The 21,817-nt window shown below is 39.1% G+C and overlaps 1 protein-coding gene across 2 annotated transcripts in view; it reads right to left on the reverse strand.

Moving 5' to 3' along the window:
• The window catches only part of CIBAR1 (CBY1 interacting BAR domain containing 1), a 28,589-nt gene extending 28,202 nt beyond the window's left edge, over window positions 1-387 (reverse strand). For both annotated transcript variants that reach the window (XM_024572034.3, XM_024572033.4), the window contains exon 1: window positions 237-387. In XM_024572034.3, coding sequence (XP_024427802.1) covers window positions 237-262 — 26 coding nt within the window. In that variant the 5' untranslated portion in view covers window positions 263-387. The remainder of the gene's footprint in view (window positions 1-236) is intronic.
• Between the last annotated feature and the right edge of the window lie 21,430 nt (window positions 388-21,817).

Genomic DNA, 21,817 nt, shown 5'->3' on the forward strand with positions numbered 1-21,817 from the left:
CACGTTGCTGCAGGCTGGCGGCTGCTAGGGCTGCTCAGCCGGGGCGCCCGGCTGCTACCCGGGGCTCACCGCAGCCCGGGGAGGTAGGCCTAGGCCCCACGATGCAGCGGGAAGGGCCCAGCCGCCGGCCCGAGGTCGAATTCGATGCGGAGGCCCCACAGAGAGATTCCACTTCCCCCATCACCGAGCCCTAGCGTGTGGGGCACCCTGGGCAGCGGGGGCCCCGGGGCTGTTACCGGTTTTCCAAGCTGCGCCTCAACATCTTGCCTCGCGCACCACCGAGACCCTGGACTGGGGTCCAACGACCGGGCTCCGCGGGGCCCGGGCTTGCGCAGGGGCGGGAGCCGCCGCTGCCGGAGCCCGGGAGCCCGCCCGGCGCGCCGCCGCGTCTTCACTGAGTTTCTACGGCAACGCGGCGCGCGCCCCCGCGGCCTAAGCTGGAGCAGGCGCGAGTGCAGCCGTGGCGTCCGGAGGGTCTGGCAGGGGGCCGCGGCGTTCACCTCTGAGCTACTCAGCGTGCCTCGCGCAGGTGCTCCTCGAGTTCGCCGGTCCCGGTGCTGGGCCTTTCATCCTCCTGGAGAGCTGCACGGAACTAGCGCCCTTCTCCAGGACGTGCAGGCTGGACTGGGAGCAGAGGAAGGAAATTCCAAGCCAACCCACCAGAAACGCAAAACTAAGGCTAATGGGGGTCCAGTCTCTGCTTTGGAGACATTTAGTCCTAGAACATAGGTTCGTTCACCTTGTCCGAGTCTCCGTGTCGAATCTGAAATGTGGCCCTTGGAAGCTGCCTTTGGAAGGAGCAGGGCTGACCGCCTCATCTTTAACTTTTTATTTATTCCGCAAATATTTGTTGAGTTCCTATTTTGTGGAAAAAATTGCTTTGGACCCTGGGAATAATTAAAAGATAATAGGACCCATTCCCCCCAGGAGACAGACACTTAAACCGTAACAATACCTTGAGATATATAACAAACCGGAGACTTTTCTTTAAACACCCATGCACTTGGCTTCTTGGCCTTGTCTGTGCTACTCTTACAAGTGAACACCTTAGGACTAAGCTTTCCAATTCAAGAAACCTCCCCAGACAACTCCCACACTCCCCTCTTCCAGACAGCCATGGGGGCTCCCTCCCGTGCAGCATATTCTGTATTTTGTACTGTCTTCTGTAGTCTAAACTTAGAGCTCTTGGAGGCAGAGGAAATGCAATTTTAGTCTTATACTCCTCAGCATATTGTACAGCTCAAAGTTTGTTTTGGACCAGCGTATGTCCCCAGTCTTGTTCCCTCTTTTAGAGAAGTCCTCTTGTTTTCTCATGTTATAATGTATACCTTTCTTCTCCCCTTCTACTCATTCAGCAATTTGTCTATTGCATGCCTAGTGTATTTCAGATATTATGCCTGGCCCTGAGCATGGAATGGTGATCCAACATCAGAAGAGTCTTTGCTTTTATAGAGCTCAGTCTCTGAGGAATAGACACTAGTCAAACACATATGTGAAACTGCAAATGAGGAATGTGCTACTGTATCAACTTTTGCTGTATAACAGACCGTCACAAAACTTTGTGGCATACAACAGCTCTTCAGCTAACTCAGGATTCTCTGAGTGGGTTGGGTGGTTCTTCTATTATACTTTGGTTCTGCTCAGCTGGTCTCTTTCATACCTTTTTGGTCAGCTGGTGGGTCTGTTGCTGGCTAGATGAGCTAGGATGGCTTCACTCAGAGATGCAAGAGAGGCAACATGTTGGTGGTCACTTTTGCAACATAACACGGGTAGTAAGAAAAAGTACATGGCACCGAGAGAGCATGTACGTAATACAGAAGTTTGGTTTGAGCTGCATGATCGGGGAAAGGACTTCATTGAGAAAGTGACATTTGAGCTGAGATCCAGAGACTGGGAAGGGGTTAATTTAGTGAAGAGAGGGAAAAACAGTCCAAAGAGTGGGAGAATAAAGGCAAATTGCCCTCCCCCCAACCCCATTCTTAGTTCTACAACTTCTGCTTCTGAGAAGATGGTATCAACCTCCAGCTGATTGTTCAAGTCAAAAACCTGGGAAACATTCTTTCTTTACCCCAGGCACACTGGCCATCTTGCTTAAGGCACCTCCAAAAAATAAACATCCTCGATCATTCCTTCTTCATCTCTTTTCTTTTTTCCCCCTTCTTCATTTCTTCTACATTACCATAATCAAAGCTAGTATCATCATTCACCTTTATTACAAATCTTTCCACTGGTCTCTCCATGTCCATAGTTACACACTGCGACGCAAAATCAAAAATGTAGATCAGTTCATGCCAACGTTTCAAAGCCTCTGATGACTGATCAGAATGTTTGTGTCTCTCCCAAATTCATGTGTTAGAATGCTAACCCCTAAGATGACGGTATGAGGAGATAGAGCCTTTGGAGGTACTTAAATCATGAGAGCGGAGCCCTCATGAATGGGATTAATGTTCTTATAAAAAGACACCCCAGAGAGCTCCCCAGCTCCTTCTACCACGTTGCACTAAAAAGACGGCCACCGAAGAGACTGATGGTCACCGAAGAGGACGAGGCTCTTAGCAAACACTGACTTTGTCAGCACCATGATCTTGGACTCCAGAGCCTCCAGAACTATGAGAAATACACTTCTGTTTTCTATAAGCCACCCAGTTTATGGTATTTTTGTTGTAGCAACTCAAATGAACTGGGTATGTTTAAAATAAAAACCTAAATTCTTATTCTGGCTATTAAGGACCTACCTCATTCTTGCCTACCCCTCTATGTTCTCTCACCACTACACTGTGATATAGCTACGAAATCTTTCTTTCCTTTCCTTTCTATCTTTCCTTTTCTAGTTCATTTCAGACTCAGTTTTGTGTTTATTGTTTTCTCTGCCTAGAACACACCTTTCTCAGAGCATCATGTAACAGCTAACCCCTTCTTGCCACATAGAATTCTGCTTAAAAGGCAGCTACAGAGCAAGCCTTTCTCTGGTCACCTACTTATTGCCACAGCTCACTGTTTTGTTTCCTCTGAAGCACAGGTAATGCTCTTAAATTACAGTATTTGTTTATATGCTATTTCTGTCTCCCATGACTAGAATGTATTCTCCATGAGACTAGGCACTTTGCTATCTTGTTCACAGATAATAATATTCCCCACGCCACCACAGTCCTTGACTCATTGTAGGAACTCAATAATTACTTGAGTTTGCTGGTGAATAAATGAGTTCGTGAGTGAAAACCCCATGGCAGAGGAGCATGGCATGTGTGAGGAAGTGGGAGAAAACCAGTGAGGCTGGAGAGGAGGAGGTGGGCGTCATGACATGTGATATAGCTGGAGGGGGAGGTAGGTAGGGGTCAGGTCCACTGGGCATTTTGACCATGCTAAGGAGTTTGGTCAGAGTTCTCCAGAGAAACGTGACCAGTAGGAAAAAATATATATAGTTTTATTATAAAGAATTGGCTCATGTGAGCATGGAGGCTAAGTCCCGATGTATGGAATGTCTGCAGGCAGCAAGCTGGAGACCTAGGAAAGCTGATGGTACAAATGCCAGTCCAAAAGCTGGCAGGCTCAAGACCCAAGAAGAACTGATCTTTCTGGCTGAGTCTGAAGTCTGGGAAAAAATAAAAAAAACAATATCCCAGCTTACACAGTCAGGCAGGAGGAGGTTCCTCTCCTTCCTTTACCTTTTTGTTTTGGTCAGGTCTTCAGTTGACTTGCTGAGCCTCACTTATTTAGGGAGGGCAATCTGTTTTATAGAGTTTACCAATTCAAACATTAATCTCATCCAGAAACTCCCTCACAGACACTCTTAGAACAGCATTTGGGCAAAAGTCTGGGCATCTTGTGGCCCAGTTAAGTTGACACAAATTGAACATCATAGTCCTTATCTTAGTATCAATGTGAATGTGTTTCAGCAAGTCATGTAACTCTTATAACTTTCAGCAAGTGCCTTCATGTATTGGATAGTTATTGTTGAACAGATATATATTGAATTGCACTTTTTCAATCTCAAACAAATACATGAAATGAATGTGTTCTAGAAACGCTTCTTGTGAGATCTGGGCTCTTTGAGCTCACATCAGACATTTTAAAGCACGCATCAGCACAACTGTTCTCAAGCCTTTTCACTGCTACTTCCTCCTAGGACACGTCATGTCAGAGAAGAGGAGCTGCGAATGGGAAGGTCAAATCCCTTGGCCAATGTCCAATGATGAGATAGTAGGGGGCTGGCCTTAAATTTTTGTCTTCCCTCTCCAAAGTCCTTTCCACTGTATCGGGATCGATCTTTCTGTCCCTGTTCTCTTTCTCGGACTCCCTCTCTCTTTTCCTCTACTATGTTGATGTTTTGCAAAGTTCTTAAACAAATGTAAATGTAAACAAATTACTTTAAGCAGTCAGCCAGTGCCATTCCTTATTTGGAACAGGGAGAGCGTGTGTCCATGATCAGTGAACCATTGAGAACAGCTTTCAAAGTCTCTGGGGATTATTGTCTCAGGGCACAAGCAGTATAACCTGATTTTCCAGTTACTTTTCTTAAACTACTACTGACTTTTCACAGACTTCGTCATCAACTACTACACGATATTTGTATTTTTATTGTAAAAACAGAACAATCTTATTTTTTATCACATTATATGGATTCCAATTTATTGAGGGTGGTTTAAGAGAGATCCTGTAGAGGCAAGGAGTCCATTAACCGCATTCACTCCTTTACCCAGCACTATTCCCTGAGAACTTGTCCTGTGCTAGGTGCTGGATGTACCACTCTCTAACCCAAGTGCTCTGGGGAAATGGAAGGACATAGCTATACACACAATGGGATCATTATTTGAAATTTCGTTCCGTCTTATTCCAGGTATTTATTTAAATTATGTTATTTTGTCAGTCTTAGTTTTCCCCTCCCCAGCCTTTTCATCGCATTTGGAAATTAAGAACTGTAGAAATGAAGAACCACAGTCCATCATAGTCTTTAACCTCCAGTTCTTAGCTATGATAGACTATAGTTATTTGCTATTAATTATGCCTAAACAATGTAACTTCAAATGCAGCCATTCTATGTTAAATAGCTTAAGCAAATTGTCTTAATAGAAATAAAATCTCTCTCCAGGAAAAGATTTAGTTTTTATTTGTTTGGTTTTGTTTAGTTTTTGCTCTTTAAATTTTCAGTATTTGAGTGGTGAATTTAGTACATGCTTAGCATGGTACCTAACATAATAAGTGCTCCACAAAAGTCAATATCATAGGTTTGTCAGTGTTTTCTAATTTAAAAAAAATTAAAAAAATAAAGTAGAAGTTTTAAATGATATTGTTGTTAACATCGTTAGCTAAGTTATATTGGTAATTTTAGTTATAATTATGGTCTTATGCTTGACACCTACTAAACACTATTAGCATGTATCTCATTATTAATACATTAATTTTTCATATTACTTTTACAAATTAATGTAACCCTCTCCCCCAAAGAGAGGGTATGTCAAAGGGAGAGAGGGGCCCATTGATGGAGATCCCAATGACCAGAGCTGGAACAATTTGAGCAATAAAATAAAGTAGTAATGGATTATAACACAAAGTAAAAAATAAATATCTCTGAGTCTATGCTGAGATAAATGAATAAATAAATAAATAAAAAGAGACAAATCTCCCATGCAGAGGATTCCAAATAGTTTACACAGATACTCTGTCTTCAAAGAAGGTAGAGCATAACTACCCAGTCCTTCCTTAAGCGTGGCCACACATAGTGACTTCCTTCCGAAGAGGGCGAGACTGTACAGTGGAGAAACATGACAAACACACCTCAGCCAGGCGTTAAGGTCAACATTAAAGGTGATAAGTCACGTTACCAGTATGTACCCCTCACGTTACGTGATGAAAATGGTACCTTCCACTTGTGGTCTTCCTCTTCAGAATCTATAACCCCAGTTTAATGATGACAAACACATCAGATAAACCCCAGTACAGGGATTTAAACAAAATATCTGACTAGTACTCCTCAAAATTGTCAAAGTCATCAGAAATAAGGAAAGTCTAAGAAACCGTCACAGGCAGGAGAAGCTGAAGCAAACCTGACAAGTAAAGTAATCTGGTACCCTGGATGGAGTCCTGGAACATGAAATAGACATCAGGTAAAAACTAAGGAAATCTGAGGAAAATATGGAAAAAAGTAGAGCAAAGCTTTTTGACTTAAAAAATGACACATATTCATTGCTAGCAGTTTCATTAAAACTTGAGTATAATGAAGAAAAAATGCCAATGCTTTATGATAAAATGTTATGCTACTGTGAATGAATACTTTTCTAGATTAATCTGTCTACTTCTTCTGGATCTATATAGTTATCTTCTAAATAGGTGGAGACAGAGCATACACGTATACACATATAAATACATTCAGATACACATGTTTATAGTATTTGTAGGAGGCATGAAGACAATCTTATAAAATAGGATTTTTGTGTTTTAAAATTTTGTTTTGAGCCTTTTTAATTTTTTACATTATGAAATATATCATACAGAAAATAATTAACTGACCCCTACATGTTCACTGGGAAGATTTTACCATATTTGCTGCAGATTAAAAAAAAAAAGCCATAGTTTTGTATGAGGTAAAGCCCCACCCCTTCATCTTGTTCTTGCTCTCCCACTTTTATCACGATAATCACTGTCTTCAAGGTGGCGCTTGTTCTTTCCGTTCCTGTTTGTATGCTACCTTATATGTACATATCCATTAGTGATGTGGTACTTCTTTATGTTTTTAAACTCCATATAACTGGTATGATATTTTAAATTCATTTAAAAATTACTCTTTTCAAATGTTTTTAATTCAATTTAATTTTAGTTTAGTTTTTTTGCCATGACCATTATCCCCCCATATCCTCTTCCTCCTCCACCTACTCCCTGCCGCTATCACCACACTGTTGTCCGTGTTCGTGAGTTCTTTCTCTTTTTTCTCTTTTGCTTAACCCTTCCACGCCCCCCCCCCCCACCCAAGGAAGCTCCCCTTCCTCTGCCCTGAGCTGTCAGCCTGCTCTCTATCTATGAATCTGTTTTGCTTGTTAGTTCAGTTTGTTCATCAGATTCCACATATGGGTGAAATCATATGGTACTTGTCTTTCTCTGACTGGCTTATTTCACTCAGCATAATGTTCCCCAGGTCCATCCATGCCATCACAAATGGGAAAATTTTCTTCTTTGTAACAGCCAGCTAGTATTCCACTGTGTAAATATACCACAGCTGTTTTATCCACTCTTTTACTGATGGGCACGTGGGCTGTTTCCAGATCTTGGCTATTGTAAATAACGCTGCTGTGAACAGAGGGGTTCATACATTCTTTCTGATTGGTGTTTTGGGATTCTTAGGATATATTCCCAGGGGTGGGATTGCTGGGTCAAATGGAAGTTTGATTTTTAATTTTTTGAGGACCTTCAACACTGTTTTCCACAGTGTTGCACCAATCTGCATTCCCACCAACAGAGCCCTGTCCTCTTCTCCACATCCTCACCAACACTTCTTGTTTGTTGATTTATTACTTCCAGACTGTTTTGCAAAGCAGCTGCACCATTTTACTTTCCCACTGGCAGCATATGAGGGGTCCAATTTCTCCACGTCTTTGCCAATACTAAATAGTTTTTTTAAATATAATTTCATTTTATATTATTTTAAAGATTTATTTATTTACCTTTAGACAGAGGGGAAGGGAGGGAGAAAGAGAGGGAAAGAAACATCAATGTGGCGTTGCCTCTTGCACCCCCACAATGGGGACCTAGCCCACAACCCAGGCATGTGCCCTGACTGGGAATTGAACCGGCAACCCCTCAGTTTTCAGGCCAGAGCTCAGTCCACTGAGCCACCAGCCAGGGCTGCTTAGTTTCTGATTTTATTGATTCTAGTCACCCTAGTGGGTGTTAGTGGGTGGTTAGTGGTGGGTGTTAGTGGTCTCATGGTGGTTTTTATTCCCATTTCCCTGATGGCTAATAATGTTGGGCATCTTTTCATGTTCTTATTGGCCACTTGTATATCTTTTTTTGGAGAAATATCTATTGGAAATCCTTTACCCATTTTAAATGGGTTATTCGTTTTTTTTATTGCTGAGTTATTAGAGCTTTTAAAAAAAAATATTCTAAATATGTTCCTTATCAGATGTGTAGTAACCAATTGTGCTTCACATTTTATCTTCATAGTTTTGTTCATAAGCATTTTTTTTCTTTATTGGTTTTCAGTGCTGGTATGAGTTTTTCGGAGTCTTCACAGGTATTTTTGGTGAGCAGTTGGAGGTTCCCTTAGTCAATGCATTAGAAGTGATTGCAGCCATTATTCTTTTTTGATGCTTCAATTACCCAAGAGTTGGCCGGGGGGAGCCTTTTCAGCTCACGACTCAGTGTTTGACACGTTTCTATTTTTCTTAAACATGTCCTGGGTTCTGGCACAAGATATGTAAGCTCACCTGTGTGGTCTTTTCTCACGGCCGAGAACAGCCAGTTCTCCACGGAACAGCTACGATCACTTCCAACTGAAAACTCCAAATTCTTTATTGAAACGTTTTCTTGAGATTGATTTTGGAATAGCTAGCCTGCTGAGTAAAAAGTTGAATGCATCTATTTTGACTGTTAGCTGTAATGGCCACTGAAACAGTATGTTGATCTTTTTAAACAATTGAATATTACAGCCAAAAAGCTGGGTCAAATCATAGCTTGTTGTGTTCTTATACTTTTGAACTAAAGAAGCAAAGTTCTGTAATAGTCCATTTGAGATAATACACTGTACTTGTACTAGAGACACTTCAGTGTAGTTTAATATACTCGCTGGCTTAGCTTAATGGGAAGGAAGAGTAATATTTCTTTGCATCACCAGTTTTTAGACATACTTTTCATTCTGATAGATAGCAGAATCTAAGAAACACAGTGTTTGTATAACAGATACCTTGGAGTGAAAAGTTAAGTCATTTATCAGAATGTGTCCAAATCTACCGGGTCTGGCACAAATAACGCCCCTGTTTTATTACAAAATCTTTTATTACAAAATCATAAGCATATAAGTCTGTAACATAACAATATCATACTCAAGCACACCATATGACATTTTAGGTGAAATGTTCAAATTAAAACCATAAATTATTACACCCATATTATTACCCTACCAACCACACTCAAGCAGGCCTTACTTCTGCTGGACCCTATATATTATGGATGTAACCAAAACATTAGATAATTTTCAGAAACAATTACTTTTTATCTACGTGATGTTATAGCATAGAAAAAATGTATATATTTATTATTTTTTTAAAAAAGATTTTATTTGTTTATTTTAGAGGGGAAAGGAAGAAGAAAGAGAGGGAGAGAAACATCCATATGTTTGTATGTGGTTGCCTTTCGTGTGGCCCCCACTGGGGACCTGGCGTGCAACCTAGGCATGTGCCCTGACTGAGGATCGAACTGGCGACCCTTTGGTCTTCAGCCTGCGCTCAATCCACTGAGCTATACCAGCCAGGGCTATATATTTGTTATTAAAAAGGGTACCTCAAACTTTTATTTTATTAAAAAATTCTCACATATTTCTCACTTTATTTCTATGAGTCATAACATTATCTTAAGAGAGCCAAAAAGATGCAGACTTTTAATCCCTCCCGAGCTGATACTTCGCAGCTCTCCCCTGCGGCAATGATCCCATTGTACATGAATACTTGATTGGGTAACGAATGGTATTTGTGTCTGTCTGTCCTGCCGGCAGGTAGACTGTGTGCGTAGACACACGCTGCATCAGTCACCACTGCACGCCCCGGAAACTGGGACAGTGTCTTAGATGTAAGAGATGATCAATACGTTTTTGTTGAACAAATCATATTTGTTAAAAATATTATTCTCAAATTTGTAATTTGCCTCTTAAGTTATTCTTTCAAACAAATGAATAATTACATTTACGTGGCTATTTTAAATAATTATATACTGTGGTCCATATTACCATTGTAATTTGCTTTTATATTTTGAAAGCTCTTCAACTTGAGTTAAATTCACCTCTTCTCCCCCATTCTTCTATAAGGTTTCATTTTATGTCATTAACTTTTTAATCCTTTTAAAATTTATTTCATTTTAAGTTATGAATAAACACAATACATGGTCAATATGGCTAATTAGTCATTTTTCCCAGAAACACTGATTTAATAACATATGTCTTCCCTGATAATTTGGGACCCCATGTATTTCTTTTCCTCTGTTTGTCACAAGGAAGCTTCTTTAAAATATGTGCCTAGAAATGAGACCAGAATCCTAAATCTTTTAAAAATATATATATTTTATTGATTATGCTGTTACAGTTACCCCAATTTTTCCCCCTTTGCCCCCTCCACCCAGTACCCCCATTCTCTCTAACAATCCCCCCAACCTTAGTTCATGTCCATGGGTCATGCATATAAATTCTTTGCCTACTTTACTTCCTATACTGTTCTTAACATTGCCCTGTCTATTTTGTACCTACCAATTTGTTCTTCTTAACCCCTGCACTTTTCCCCCCACTTTTCCCCTTCCCCCTCTCAGGTGATAACCCTCCAAATTATCTCCATATTTATGATTCTGTTCCTGTTCTGCTTATTTTCTTAGTTTGCTTTTTAAATTCAGTTGTTGATAGTTGTGAATTTGTTACCATTTTAATGTTCATAGTTCTGATCTTCTTTTTCTTATTCCCTTTAACATTTCATATATTAATGGCTTGTGATGATGAACTACCTTGCTTTTACCTTGTCTGGGAAGCATTTTATCTGCCCTTCAGTTCTAAATGATAGCTTTGCTGGGTAGAGTAATCTTGGTCATAGGTCCTTGTTTTTCATTACTTTGAATACTTCTTGCCAGTCCTTTCTTGCTTGCAAAGTTTCTTTTGAGAAATCAGCTGACAGTCTTATGGGAACTCCTATGTAGGTAACTCTCTGCTTTTCTCTTGCTGCTTTTAAGATTTTCTCTTTATCTTTAAAATTTGGCATTTTAATTATGATGTGTCTTGGTGTGGTCTTCTTTGGATCCAACTTGTTTGGGAGTCTCTGAGCTTCCTGGACTTGTATGTCCATTTCCTTCACCAAATTAGGGAACTTTTCTTTCATTATTTTTTTTGAATAAGTTTTCAATTTCTCTCTCTTCCTCTGGCACCCCATGATTCGAATGTTGGTACATCTGGAGATGTCCCAGAGGCTCCCTAGTCTATCCTCATTTTGTAAAAATTCTTTTTTTCTTCTTGCTTTTCTGGTTGAATGCATTTTTCTTCCTTATGTTCCAAATTGTTGATTCGATTCTCAGCTTCATCCCCTCCACTGTTGGTTCCCTGTAGATTTGTCTTTATTTCACTTAATGTAACCTTCATTTATGCCTGGGTCTTTTTTATGCTGTTGCAGTACCCAATGGGTTCTTTGAGCACTCTGATAACCAGTGTTTTGAATTCTGCATCTGATAGCTTTCTTGTCTCCATTTTGTTTAGTTCTTTTCTGGGTTTTTTTCCCCTGTTCTTTCATTTGTGCCATATTTCTTTGTTTCCTTAGTTTGGCAGACTCCCTGTGTTTGTTACTGTGTATTAGGTAAAGTTACTTTGACTTCCTGTCTTAGTAGCGTGGCCTATTGTAGAAAACTGCACATGTGAATTGTATGGGGTGGAGACTTAGGTAATAGCCAGGGCCAGGGAACCCATTTCACCACTTTGCGGCTCTGTGTCAGGGAGGGCTCAGAGAATGCACAATACCACTGCCTAGCCTCTGGAGATCTGCAGGGGAGAAAGCTGTCTCCCAGTTGCCAGTCAATGTACTTTCTCCCCGTTTGCCACTTGTACCTTTCCAGCTGAATTCCAGAGGGGGTGGGTCTGCATAAGTCCTAAGACCTTTGTGGACCTTCTAAGTGGTGTCTCCTGAGAATCCTGTAGTTTCTTCCACTGCCCCAACCCCTACCGATTTTTACAGCCAGAAGTTATGGGGGCTGATCTTCTTGCTGCTGGAACCCTGGGCTGGGTGGCCTGGTCTGGGGCTGGGATTTCTCACTCCTGAAATGTCCCTCCTGATTTTTATCCACCCCATGTGAATGTGGGACTGCCTGTTCCACCACCTCTCAGTGCCACTCCACTTCTCTGCTCCTCTTTGTGCTTCTCCACCTCTCTGCACATCTCAGTGAGTCTCCTTATCTCCCTCCTACCTGTCTGGATGAGTGTGGCTTCTTTAAATTCTTGGTTGTTGGACTTCCATACAGCTCAATTTTCCGATGAATCTGGGTGATACTTGCTTTGTAGTCTAGCTGTAATAACACATGTGAGGTGGTATCTTAGACTGTAGTTTTGATTTGCATTTCCCCAGTGGCTAGTGAAGTTGAACATCTTTTCATATATCTGTTGGCCATTTTGTATGTCTTCTTGGGAGAAGTGTCTGTTTAGGTCTTCTGCCCATTTTTTAATTGAATTGTTAGTTTGGTGTTGAGCTGTATATTTTGGATATTAGCCCCTTGTCAGAGTTGTTGTTTACAAATATTTTCTCCCATTTGGTTGTTTGCCTTTTTGTCTTGTTGCCAGTTTCTTTTGCTGTATAGAAGCTTTTTAGTTTGATAGAGTCCCATTCATTTACTTTTGCCTTTACTGCCCTAAGGGCTTTTGGGGTCAAATTCATAAAATTTTCTCCACAAACAAGGTCCATAAATTTAATACCTATGTTTTCTTCTATGTAATTTATTGTTTCAGGTCTTATATTTAGGTCTTTGATTCATTTTGAATTAATATTTGTACATGGGGCAAACTGTAATCTAGTTTTATTCTTTTGCACGTGGCTTTCCAATTTTCCAAGCACCATCTACTGAAGAGGCTTTCTTTTCTCCACTGTGTGTTTTTGGCTCCTTTGTCAAAAATTATTTGCCCATATGGCTGTGATTTTATTTCTGGGCTCTCAATTCTGTTCCATTGGTCTGTGTGTCTGTTTTTCTGCCAATACCATGCTGTTCTGATTATCATAGCTCTGTAATATAATCTGAAATCAGGTAGTGTGATACTTCCAGCTTTTTTTTTTTTCTCAGGGTTGCTTTTGCTCTTCAGGTTTGTTTTTTTTTTTCGTGGTTCCATATGAATCTAATGATTTTTTGTTTTATTGCTTTAAAAAATGCCATTGGACTCTGGCTGGTATGGTTGAGTTGGTTGTAGTGTCATCTTGTGACCAAAGGGTTGTGGATTTGATTCCTTAGTCCGAACGCAGATGGGAGACAACGAATCGATGCTTCTCTCTTGCATTGACGTTTCTCTCTCTCCCTTCCTCTCTCTCTAAAAGCAATGGAAAAATGTCCTTGGGTAAGTAAAAAAAAAAAATAAAAAATACCACTGGGACTTTGATGGGGATTGTATTAAATCTGTATATTGCTTTGGGCAATATGGCCATTTTACCTGTGTTGATTCTTCCAACCCATGAACATGAAGTACCATTCTATTTCATTGTGTCTTTTTCAAAATCTTTTAATAGTGCTTTGTAGTTTTCAGTATATAGATCCTTCACATCCTTTGTTACATTTATTCCTAGGCATTTTGTTCTTTTGGTTGTAATTGCAAAAGAAATTGGTTTTTCTCATTTCTTCTTCTGAAATTTCATTGTTAGTATACTGTAAAGCAGTGGATTTTTGTACATTGATTTTGTATCCTGCAACTATACTGTGTTTGTTTATTGTTTCGAATAGCTTCTTTTGGTGGAGCCTTTAGAGTTTTCTGTATAGAGAATCATGTCATCTGTAAAAAATGACACTTTTACTTCTTCATTCTCAATTTGGATGCCTTTTATTTCCTTCTCTTGCCTGATTGCTCTGGCTAGGACTTCCAGCGTTGCGGTGAATAAGCGTGGTGAGAGTGGGTGTCCATGTCTTGTTCCTCAATTTAGAGGAAAAGCTTTCAGTTTTTCACCACAGAGTATGATATTCGCTGAGGGTTTGTCATACATGGTCTTTATTATGTTGAGGTACTTTCCTTCTATACCCATTTTATGAGTGTTTTAATCACAAAAGGATGTTTGCTTTTATCAAATGCTTTTTTTGTACGTATTGATAAGATCATGTGATTTTTATCCTCTGTTTTGTTAATGTGGTGCATTACATTGATCAGTTTGCTTATGTTGAACTGCCCTTGGATCCCTGGAATGCAACCCACTTGGTCCTGATGTATTATTTTTGATGTACTTTTGTATTTGATTTGCTAGTATTCTGTTTAGGATTTTTCATCAGTATTCATCAAAGATATTGGTCTATAGTTTTCATTCTTTGTGTTGTCCTTGCCAGCTTTTGGTATCAGGGTTACGTTGGCCTTATAAAATGTTTTTTTTTTCCTTTATAGCCTCTTGACTCATACTCTATTAAATAAGTACTGAATAAATGAATGAAACAATTTATGTACCTTAAAATAAAACTGTCAAAATATAGTACATAAATATATTTGATTTTATCTGTCTTTAAAGCTCAATGATTACAGAACTGAATATTTTAGACACTTAGGAAATACATTTACATGCTGAGAAAAAAGCTCATACTAAATTATATCCAAAATGTAGTTTATAAATTTATGATATAAGCTTTTCTAATGTGGTTGTATATGCATTTAAAGACCTTGATTACAAAATTGAAATATGTTCAGAATCATAGATCTCTATGCAGAAAAAGATATCAAGAGTGCATCCATTCCAATATCTTCTCTTCAGTCAAGGGCAATTTTACAGAAGAGGCCACGTGGCTCAGAGAAGTTTAATGCGTCTACGAGGCCAAATTTATATGATCATCAAAGAGTCTATAGTTTTGGCCCAATGCCAAGCATGCTCCTGGCAACAACTGGTGCTTAATTTGTATTTGCAGAATGAATGACGTTCTTTCTCCTAGTGCATTGTGTTTTCTACTGTTCACACTTAACTTTTGTGGGGGAATCCCTACAGTCGCAGTTTCTATCTGTGGTCTCTAGAGTCACAGCAGTCCTCCAAGTCATATCCTGAGGGCATAGGTTCTGCTGGCATGAACTAATCCCACTGTCTAATAGATAGGTAACACAATCCATGTTTGTAATTACGAATGCCGTAGCTGCACTAGAACAATAAAAGAAAGAGTAAAGTTAATTTTCATAATGTATTACTTGATGAATATGTCCAAAATTTTTACCATTTCATTATGTAAACAATGTGAAATTATTTAGGTATTTTATATTCGTTTTTAATAATTTCTTAGAAATCCAGAGTGTGTTTTGCAGCCCATCTCATTTTGACCGCCTACATTTTGAAGTGCTCACAAGTCACATGTGCTTTGTGGGTACTGTACGGTCCAATACGCACAATCTGGTGTGTGTGTGTTGGAAAGTGCAGATCTAGACTGACCCTTGGTAATCTCTCTTAATGCTTTGCACTGCTTGGGTGCAGCTGCCAAAGGACAAGTGTCCAAAGAACGATTTCCTCTCCCATCACACCTGACTTTTTACATAATCAAGGTTGTGAGTGCAGGTCTTTATATAGTTCTTTCAGAGAATTGCAGAATTTTGGAGAGGGATTAGACAGTATAATAGTATTTTAATAAAAACATACACACAATTGCCCTGGCTGGTGTGGCTCAGTGTACTGAGTGCTGGCCTGCGAGCCACAGGGTCGCTGGTTTGATTCCCAGTCAGGGCACATGCCTGGGTTGCAGGCCAGGTCCCCAGTAGGGGGTGAGTGAGAGGCAACCACACGTTGATGTTTCTCTCCCTCCTTTCCCCTCTTTTTAAAAGTAAATAAATAAAATCTTTAAAAAAATACGCACAATTTCTTATCCTTATGGATCAATTGCTAGTTGTGATGTTTTCAGAATTAGATTATGAATAATCTTTATCTACATTGATCTCTGTGTTCCTTTTTAAAGATGGGTACATCAGAATATCACAATAATATTGTTTATTCCTACATTTGAAGGAAGAGAAGGTAGCTTTGACGAAAATGACATTCAGATTTTAATTTCTTTATTTCATATCTTGATAGAGAACATTTTTCTTGACTGCTATTAAAAGCAGAAACCTTTAATAACACTTCAAATTACTGGGCAAAGGCAGTGTACATAATTATCTTGGGACCACTGAGCACACCTCTACAGGACCGTAAAATAATAAAGCTGGAGACTAACTTTACTTCTATACCAATATAATGCGATGTGGATCTAGGACATTTTGTCTCAAATGTTGTTGGTGGAGTGCAAAATTGGATGGCGATTTGGCGATCTGAATTTAAATTGTATGGTTCCGCCTCCAGAAATTTATCTAGCATATATATTCATACATGTGCACAGACATATGTAAGATGTAATTCACTGTGGCAATTATTTATCATAGCAAAATATTAGAAAAGAACCAAAATGTATATCAATATAGGATTGGCTAAATAAATTATTATACATCTATACATTAGCTTATTATATATCCCTTTACAATGAGATCTCTCTAATGTCCTCATGTAAAATTCATTCTGTGGTATATGGGAAAGAGAAAAACAAGTTACAAAACAGTATATAGATCAGGGGTCACAAACAATACAACTTGCTGCCTGTTTTTGTAAAATAAAGTTTTATTGGAACAAAGCCCTTCCCATTTGTTTGCATAGTGTCTGGGGCTGCTTTTGTGCTACAAGGATGGAGTCGAGGAGTTGCTACAGAGAACAGTTGGGCTCAGAAGCAAAAAATATTGACTATATGTTCTTTAGAAAAATATCTTGCTGAGCCATGTGCACTACTATCTGTGTTATATAACTTATACTCATTAAAGAAAGGATCTAAAATAATTGGAAATTACCCCATCTCCACCACAAATACCATTTTACAAATGTAGACCTGAAAATATTCTCAATGGCATGTTTGTTGAAGTTGCCCACCTTTAAGTCATCTACAATAAAAATCATCGATACATTTCTACATGATTGCAAATATGATCAATCTGCAGGAGATTCCATTTCCATATGGTGGAATCTGTACTGTGTGAAGAACAATTGAAAAGCTGGAAAAATTCATCAACCAATGCATCATTTTGTGTACAGAGTAACTGGTTTGAAGGTGTTTTTCTCTTCCTGAACTCATGATAACAACTGCCTCACCTTGAGGCAAGTTAGCAGAGGGTAGTGTGAGTTACCACTGAATGTCTTAGAATGGGAAGACTGGGCAAGATGATTGTTAAAACCCAATGTTGGACTGACATTCTGCCACTCAGTTAAGATCTGGCCTTCTTGTATCAGATGTCAGCATGCTTGCCTGCTGGGGGCCTTGCCTGGCCTTGGAGAGGGGTGGCATACCCAGGCAGGGATAGTCTATTTGGACAGCATCCTGTGGCTGGTCCACCTTCTCTGGACAGTAGGGTGGTGGCTGCAATGGTAGTTAGGGCCATTTAGTTCAGGTTCCCCCTTTAATACCAGGAGAGACTATTCAACTTGTGATTTCAGTTATCTAAAGGCTGTGTTGAGTAAATCATACTCAGACAACTAGGGAACGTTAATATCTAAAACAAATAAAACAAATTTGTAGTGCTATCCAGGCATAACAACAGGGTGATTATGAACTAACGTTAAGTCCTCCTCATTCAGGTTGTCTTTGAGAGGCTGCCTAACAAGGTTCTATTCTGGTCCAAGGCTGAGACCTTCTTTTGCTTTCCAGGTTCTGGCCAGCCTCCCTCTGGTTGTTCCTTCCGCTGGTCGTTCTGATACACTTATCCACAAAACCTTTTAAAAAATATAACAAAGCACTTCCATAATACTTTGGACCCCCACACAGAATAGAGCCGTAGTTACCTCCTTTACATGTTCCCTGTGACTCATTTCTTTGAATTTCTTGGCTCTTGGCCTGCTTTGTTCTTGGATTATCCACCTCTAAGAACCTGGACTAACTCACTATAACAACCTGGCTCTGCTAGCCTGGTCCCTGCCCCTCACTGGTACCTTCCCTCTCAGCTTGTAGTCTCGCCTCATTCAAAACAAATCAGACCCAACCAACCAAACCAAACCCAAAACTGTTAACACCTATAATCACAAACATGGCCCTTGTGTGCCCAGGGGCATCTCAGCCAATAATTACAGCGCTACATCTCCTTTCCCCACCAGAAACCCCCTGTGCTCCTGTAGGTCTCCCAGGTACGGTGTGCTCTTTCACCGTGTGCTGCCCAGAGAGCCCCTCCCATTCCAGCTCAGTCGTCTCCCCTGCAGAGGTTTACGTTCTCTCATTTTCACTCCTCAACGTTTTGTTCTTAACTCTATTACTGTATTGAAATGATTTGTTTTTGTTTTCCCTTGCTCCTCGATCTCAAATTGTGCGGTAGTCATTTTGTACACCATGCCCCTTGAATAACATCTGTCACAGAGTAAGTCTAGAAAAGGCTGATGAATGAATGAGCTGTTCTTGAAACTCTTTGCAACTCCAACAGTCCAAGATTATATGACTGTTGATGAAATTGTGGCAGTGAATTCATTCAATAGTAAATATTTAACTATGTGCCAGCGTCTGCCATGGTGCTTGGAATGCACGAGAGAACAAAACACAGACCCCTGGGCCCTTGGAGTTTACGTAGCGATGCAGTGCAGGCAAAAAATACCAGATGGCATAGATGATCCGATTCCATAGTATGTTATAAGGTGATGAGCGCTGCAGCAAAAGAAGAAAGCAGAGCAGGGTCAGAGCAATTAGCTGCACTGGTGCCACGGTGGACAATCTCCAGCTACTCCCTGTTGCTTTCAAGTATGACAACTACTGATATCCAACACTTCAGCCAAACAGGTGCAGCACTTTTTGAGCTCAGTTCTCATACTATCCACATAAGGTAGGCATCATCATTATTATCTTTATTAATACGAATTAACACATGGAAAGAAAGGTTCAGGAACTTGACTGAAGTCACACATATGGTACACGGCAGAGCCAGAACTTCATCCTGGGCAGCCTGATCTAAAAGTTCATGTTCTAGTCAGTATCAGTTAGTGCCTCGATATCTATAGAAGGCAATTTCCCAAATTCTCCACTTTACTTTTTCAATATACAGTAACTCTTTTAAAGACAGTAGTTTTATTGAAAGATAAAGAATCTCTGTACAGCCAGGGGGCAGCAAACTATTGCTTTTGAACAATGTATAAGGCAAATGAAAAAAAGCAGATCACTTTTGAAACAGTTTAATTGTAGATAATGAGCCCCCAAATAAGAAAATGGAAGTCTTCCCTGAGCTTTTCTTTATTTTTTAGAGCAAAATTACTTTCATGCTAAAAGTAACATTTAAAAATATTACTTTAAAATAATAAATTTACAGAAAGATTATCATCTTGATCTGATTTATAAAAATATCAGCATCTCTAATATTTTTCACTTTGATTTTATATTTTAAGATGCCAGATATGTGTATTATTTAGAAATATTTTATTTGCTGATTTCAAAAACAGAGAATGGAATAAAATGGGTATTTTAATTAGAAATGGAATTTAAAATTTATGTATATAAAATATTTTTTAAAGATTCAAAAAGGAAGAATGTGGTGTGGAAAAAATGACCACCAACTTAAATATTAAGTTAGGTTTTCTGAGGTGTAAAAGAGTATACTTGCTAGGTACTATAAATGAAGATTTGGGGTTATTTTTAGAGTTTTTAAAGGGATAATACACAGAATAACAAAATGGGCCAGTTGGTCTTTAAAGAATGTTAATAAATAGCACCTGAGTAATCCTTAAATAACCTAATGTGAAAACTGAGACTTAGATCTTATTTGCCCAAATCAAAGGAAAGAGTTGGAATTGGGACGCAGGATCCCTAACATTCTAATGGACATCATTTTAAAGCCGAGGGAATTCATAATTCTTTCTCAACCATCAGGCAGACACCATCCAAAGCGAGGAATGACCATGGGGTAAAAAGAAATGAGGCATGCTGGCCAGTGCCGTGGCGAGGGTGGGGGCAGGATGTTAGGTGAGGGCAAAATGTCAAGGAAGCACTCACAGCGTTTGACCATTGAATACGATGTTGGTTGTTGGTTTGTCATATATGGCCTTTATTACGTTTAGGTATGTTTTCTCTATTCCCACTTTAGTGAGAGTTTTTATTATAAATGGGTGCTGGATTTCATCAAATGTTATTTCTGCATCTATTGATATGATCATGTGGTTTTTATCCTTTATTTTGTTTATGTGGTATATTACATTATTGATCTGCAGGTATTATACCAGCCTTGTGTGCCCAGAATAAATCCCACTTGATCATTGTGTATGATCTTTTTAATGTATTGTTGGATCTGGTTTGCTAATATTTCGTTGAGGATTTTTACATCTATGTTTATCAGGGATATTGGTCTATAATTTCCTTTCTTTGTAGTGTTTTAAATAAGTTTTGAAATTAGGATAATGCTGGCCTTGTAAAATGAAGCCTGGAGGTCTTCCCTCCTCTTGAATTTTTTTGGAAGAGTTTGGGAAGCATAGGTGTTAATTACCCTGTGAAGTCATCTGGTCCAGCGCTTTTGTTCGTTGGCAGTTTTTGATTACTGCTTCAGTGTCACTAATTGTAATGTATCTATTCAGATTCTCTGATTTTTCCTGATGTAGTTTTGGAAGAGAGTATGTTTCTAGGAATTTATCTATTTTTGTCCAGGTTGTTTAATTTGTTGGCATAAAGTTGTTCATAATATTTTCTTACAATCCTCTGTATTTCTTTGGTGTCAGTTGTTACTTCTTCTCTTTCCCTTCTCATTTTATTTATTTGAGTCCTCTCTCTTTTTTCTTAATGACTCTGCTTAAAGTTCACAATCTTGCTTATCTTTTCCAAACACCAACTCTCGGTTTCATTGATTTTTTAAAAAATTGTTTTTTAGACTCTTTAGTTTATTTCTGCTCTGATTTTTATTATTTGCTTTTTACTACTCATTTGGGTTTTTTTGGGGGGGGATTCCTTTTCGAGTTCCTTTAAGTGTGAAATTTGATTGTTTATTCGAGATTTTTCTTGTTTCTTGAGTTCACTTTTGAATTTCCCTGTTAGGACTGCTTCACTGTGCCCTGTAGATTTTGGGTTGCTGTGTTCTCATTTTCATTTGCGTCAAGGTATCTTTTGATTTCTTCTTTGATCTCATTGTTGACCCATTCATTGTTTAATTACATGTTATTTAGCCTCCGTGGGTTTGTGTGTTTTTCAGTTTGTTTCTTGTGATCAATTTCTAGTTTCACCACCATAATCATCAGAGAAGATGCTTGGTATGATTTCAATCTGAAATTTATTGAGACACATTTTGTATTCTCACATGTAGTCTACCCTAGAAAATGTTTCATGTGCACTTTAAAAGAATGTATATTCTGCTGCTTTGGGGTGAAATGCTCTGAAAATATCAATGAAATCTATCTGGTCCAGTGTGCCATTTAAGGTTGATGTTGCCTTGTTGATTTTCTGTCTGGAAGACTATCCATTGATATCAATACAGTGTTAAAATCCCCTAATATGACTGTGTTACTGTCAATCTCTCCCTTTATGTCCACCCAGATTTGCTTTACATATTCAGGTGCTTCTATGTTGGGTGCATAAATGTTTACAAGGGTTATATTCTCTTGATGGATTGCCCGCTTTATCATTACTTAGTGTCCTCTGTCTCTTACTATATAGCCTTTGTTTTAAAGTCTGTTTTGTCTGATGTAAGTATTGCTATCCCAGTTTTTAAAAATTTCCATATTCATGAAATATATTTTTTCATCCCTTTTAGTCTGTGTGTATCTTTCATTCTGAAGTGTGTCTCTTGTAGACAGCATATACATGAATCTTGTTTTCTTATCCATTCAGCTACCCTATGTATTTTGATTAGAGCATTTAAGCTATTCACATGTAAAGTGATTATTGGTAAGAGCATGTTTGTTACCATTTT

This window comes from Desmodus rotundus, chromosome 8, assembly GCF_022682495.2.
Source record: "Desmodus rotundus isolate HL8 chromosome 8, HLdesRot8A.1, whole genome shotgun sequence".
Taxonomy (NCBI): domain Eukaryota; kingdom Metazoa; phylum Chordata; class Mammalia; order Chiroptera; family Phyllostomidae; genus Desmodus; species Desmodus rotundus.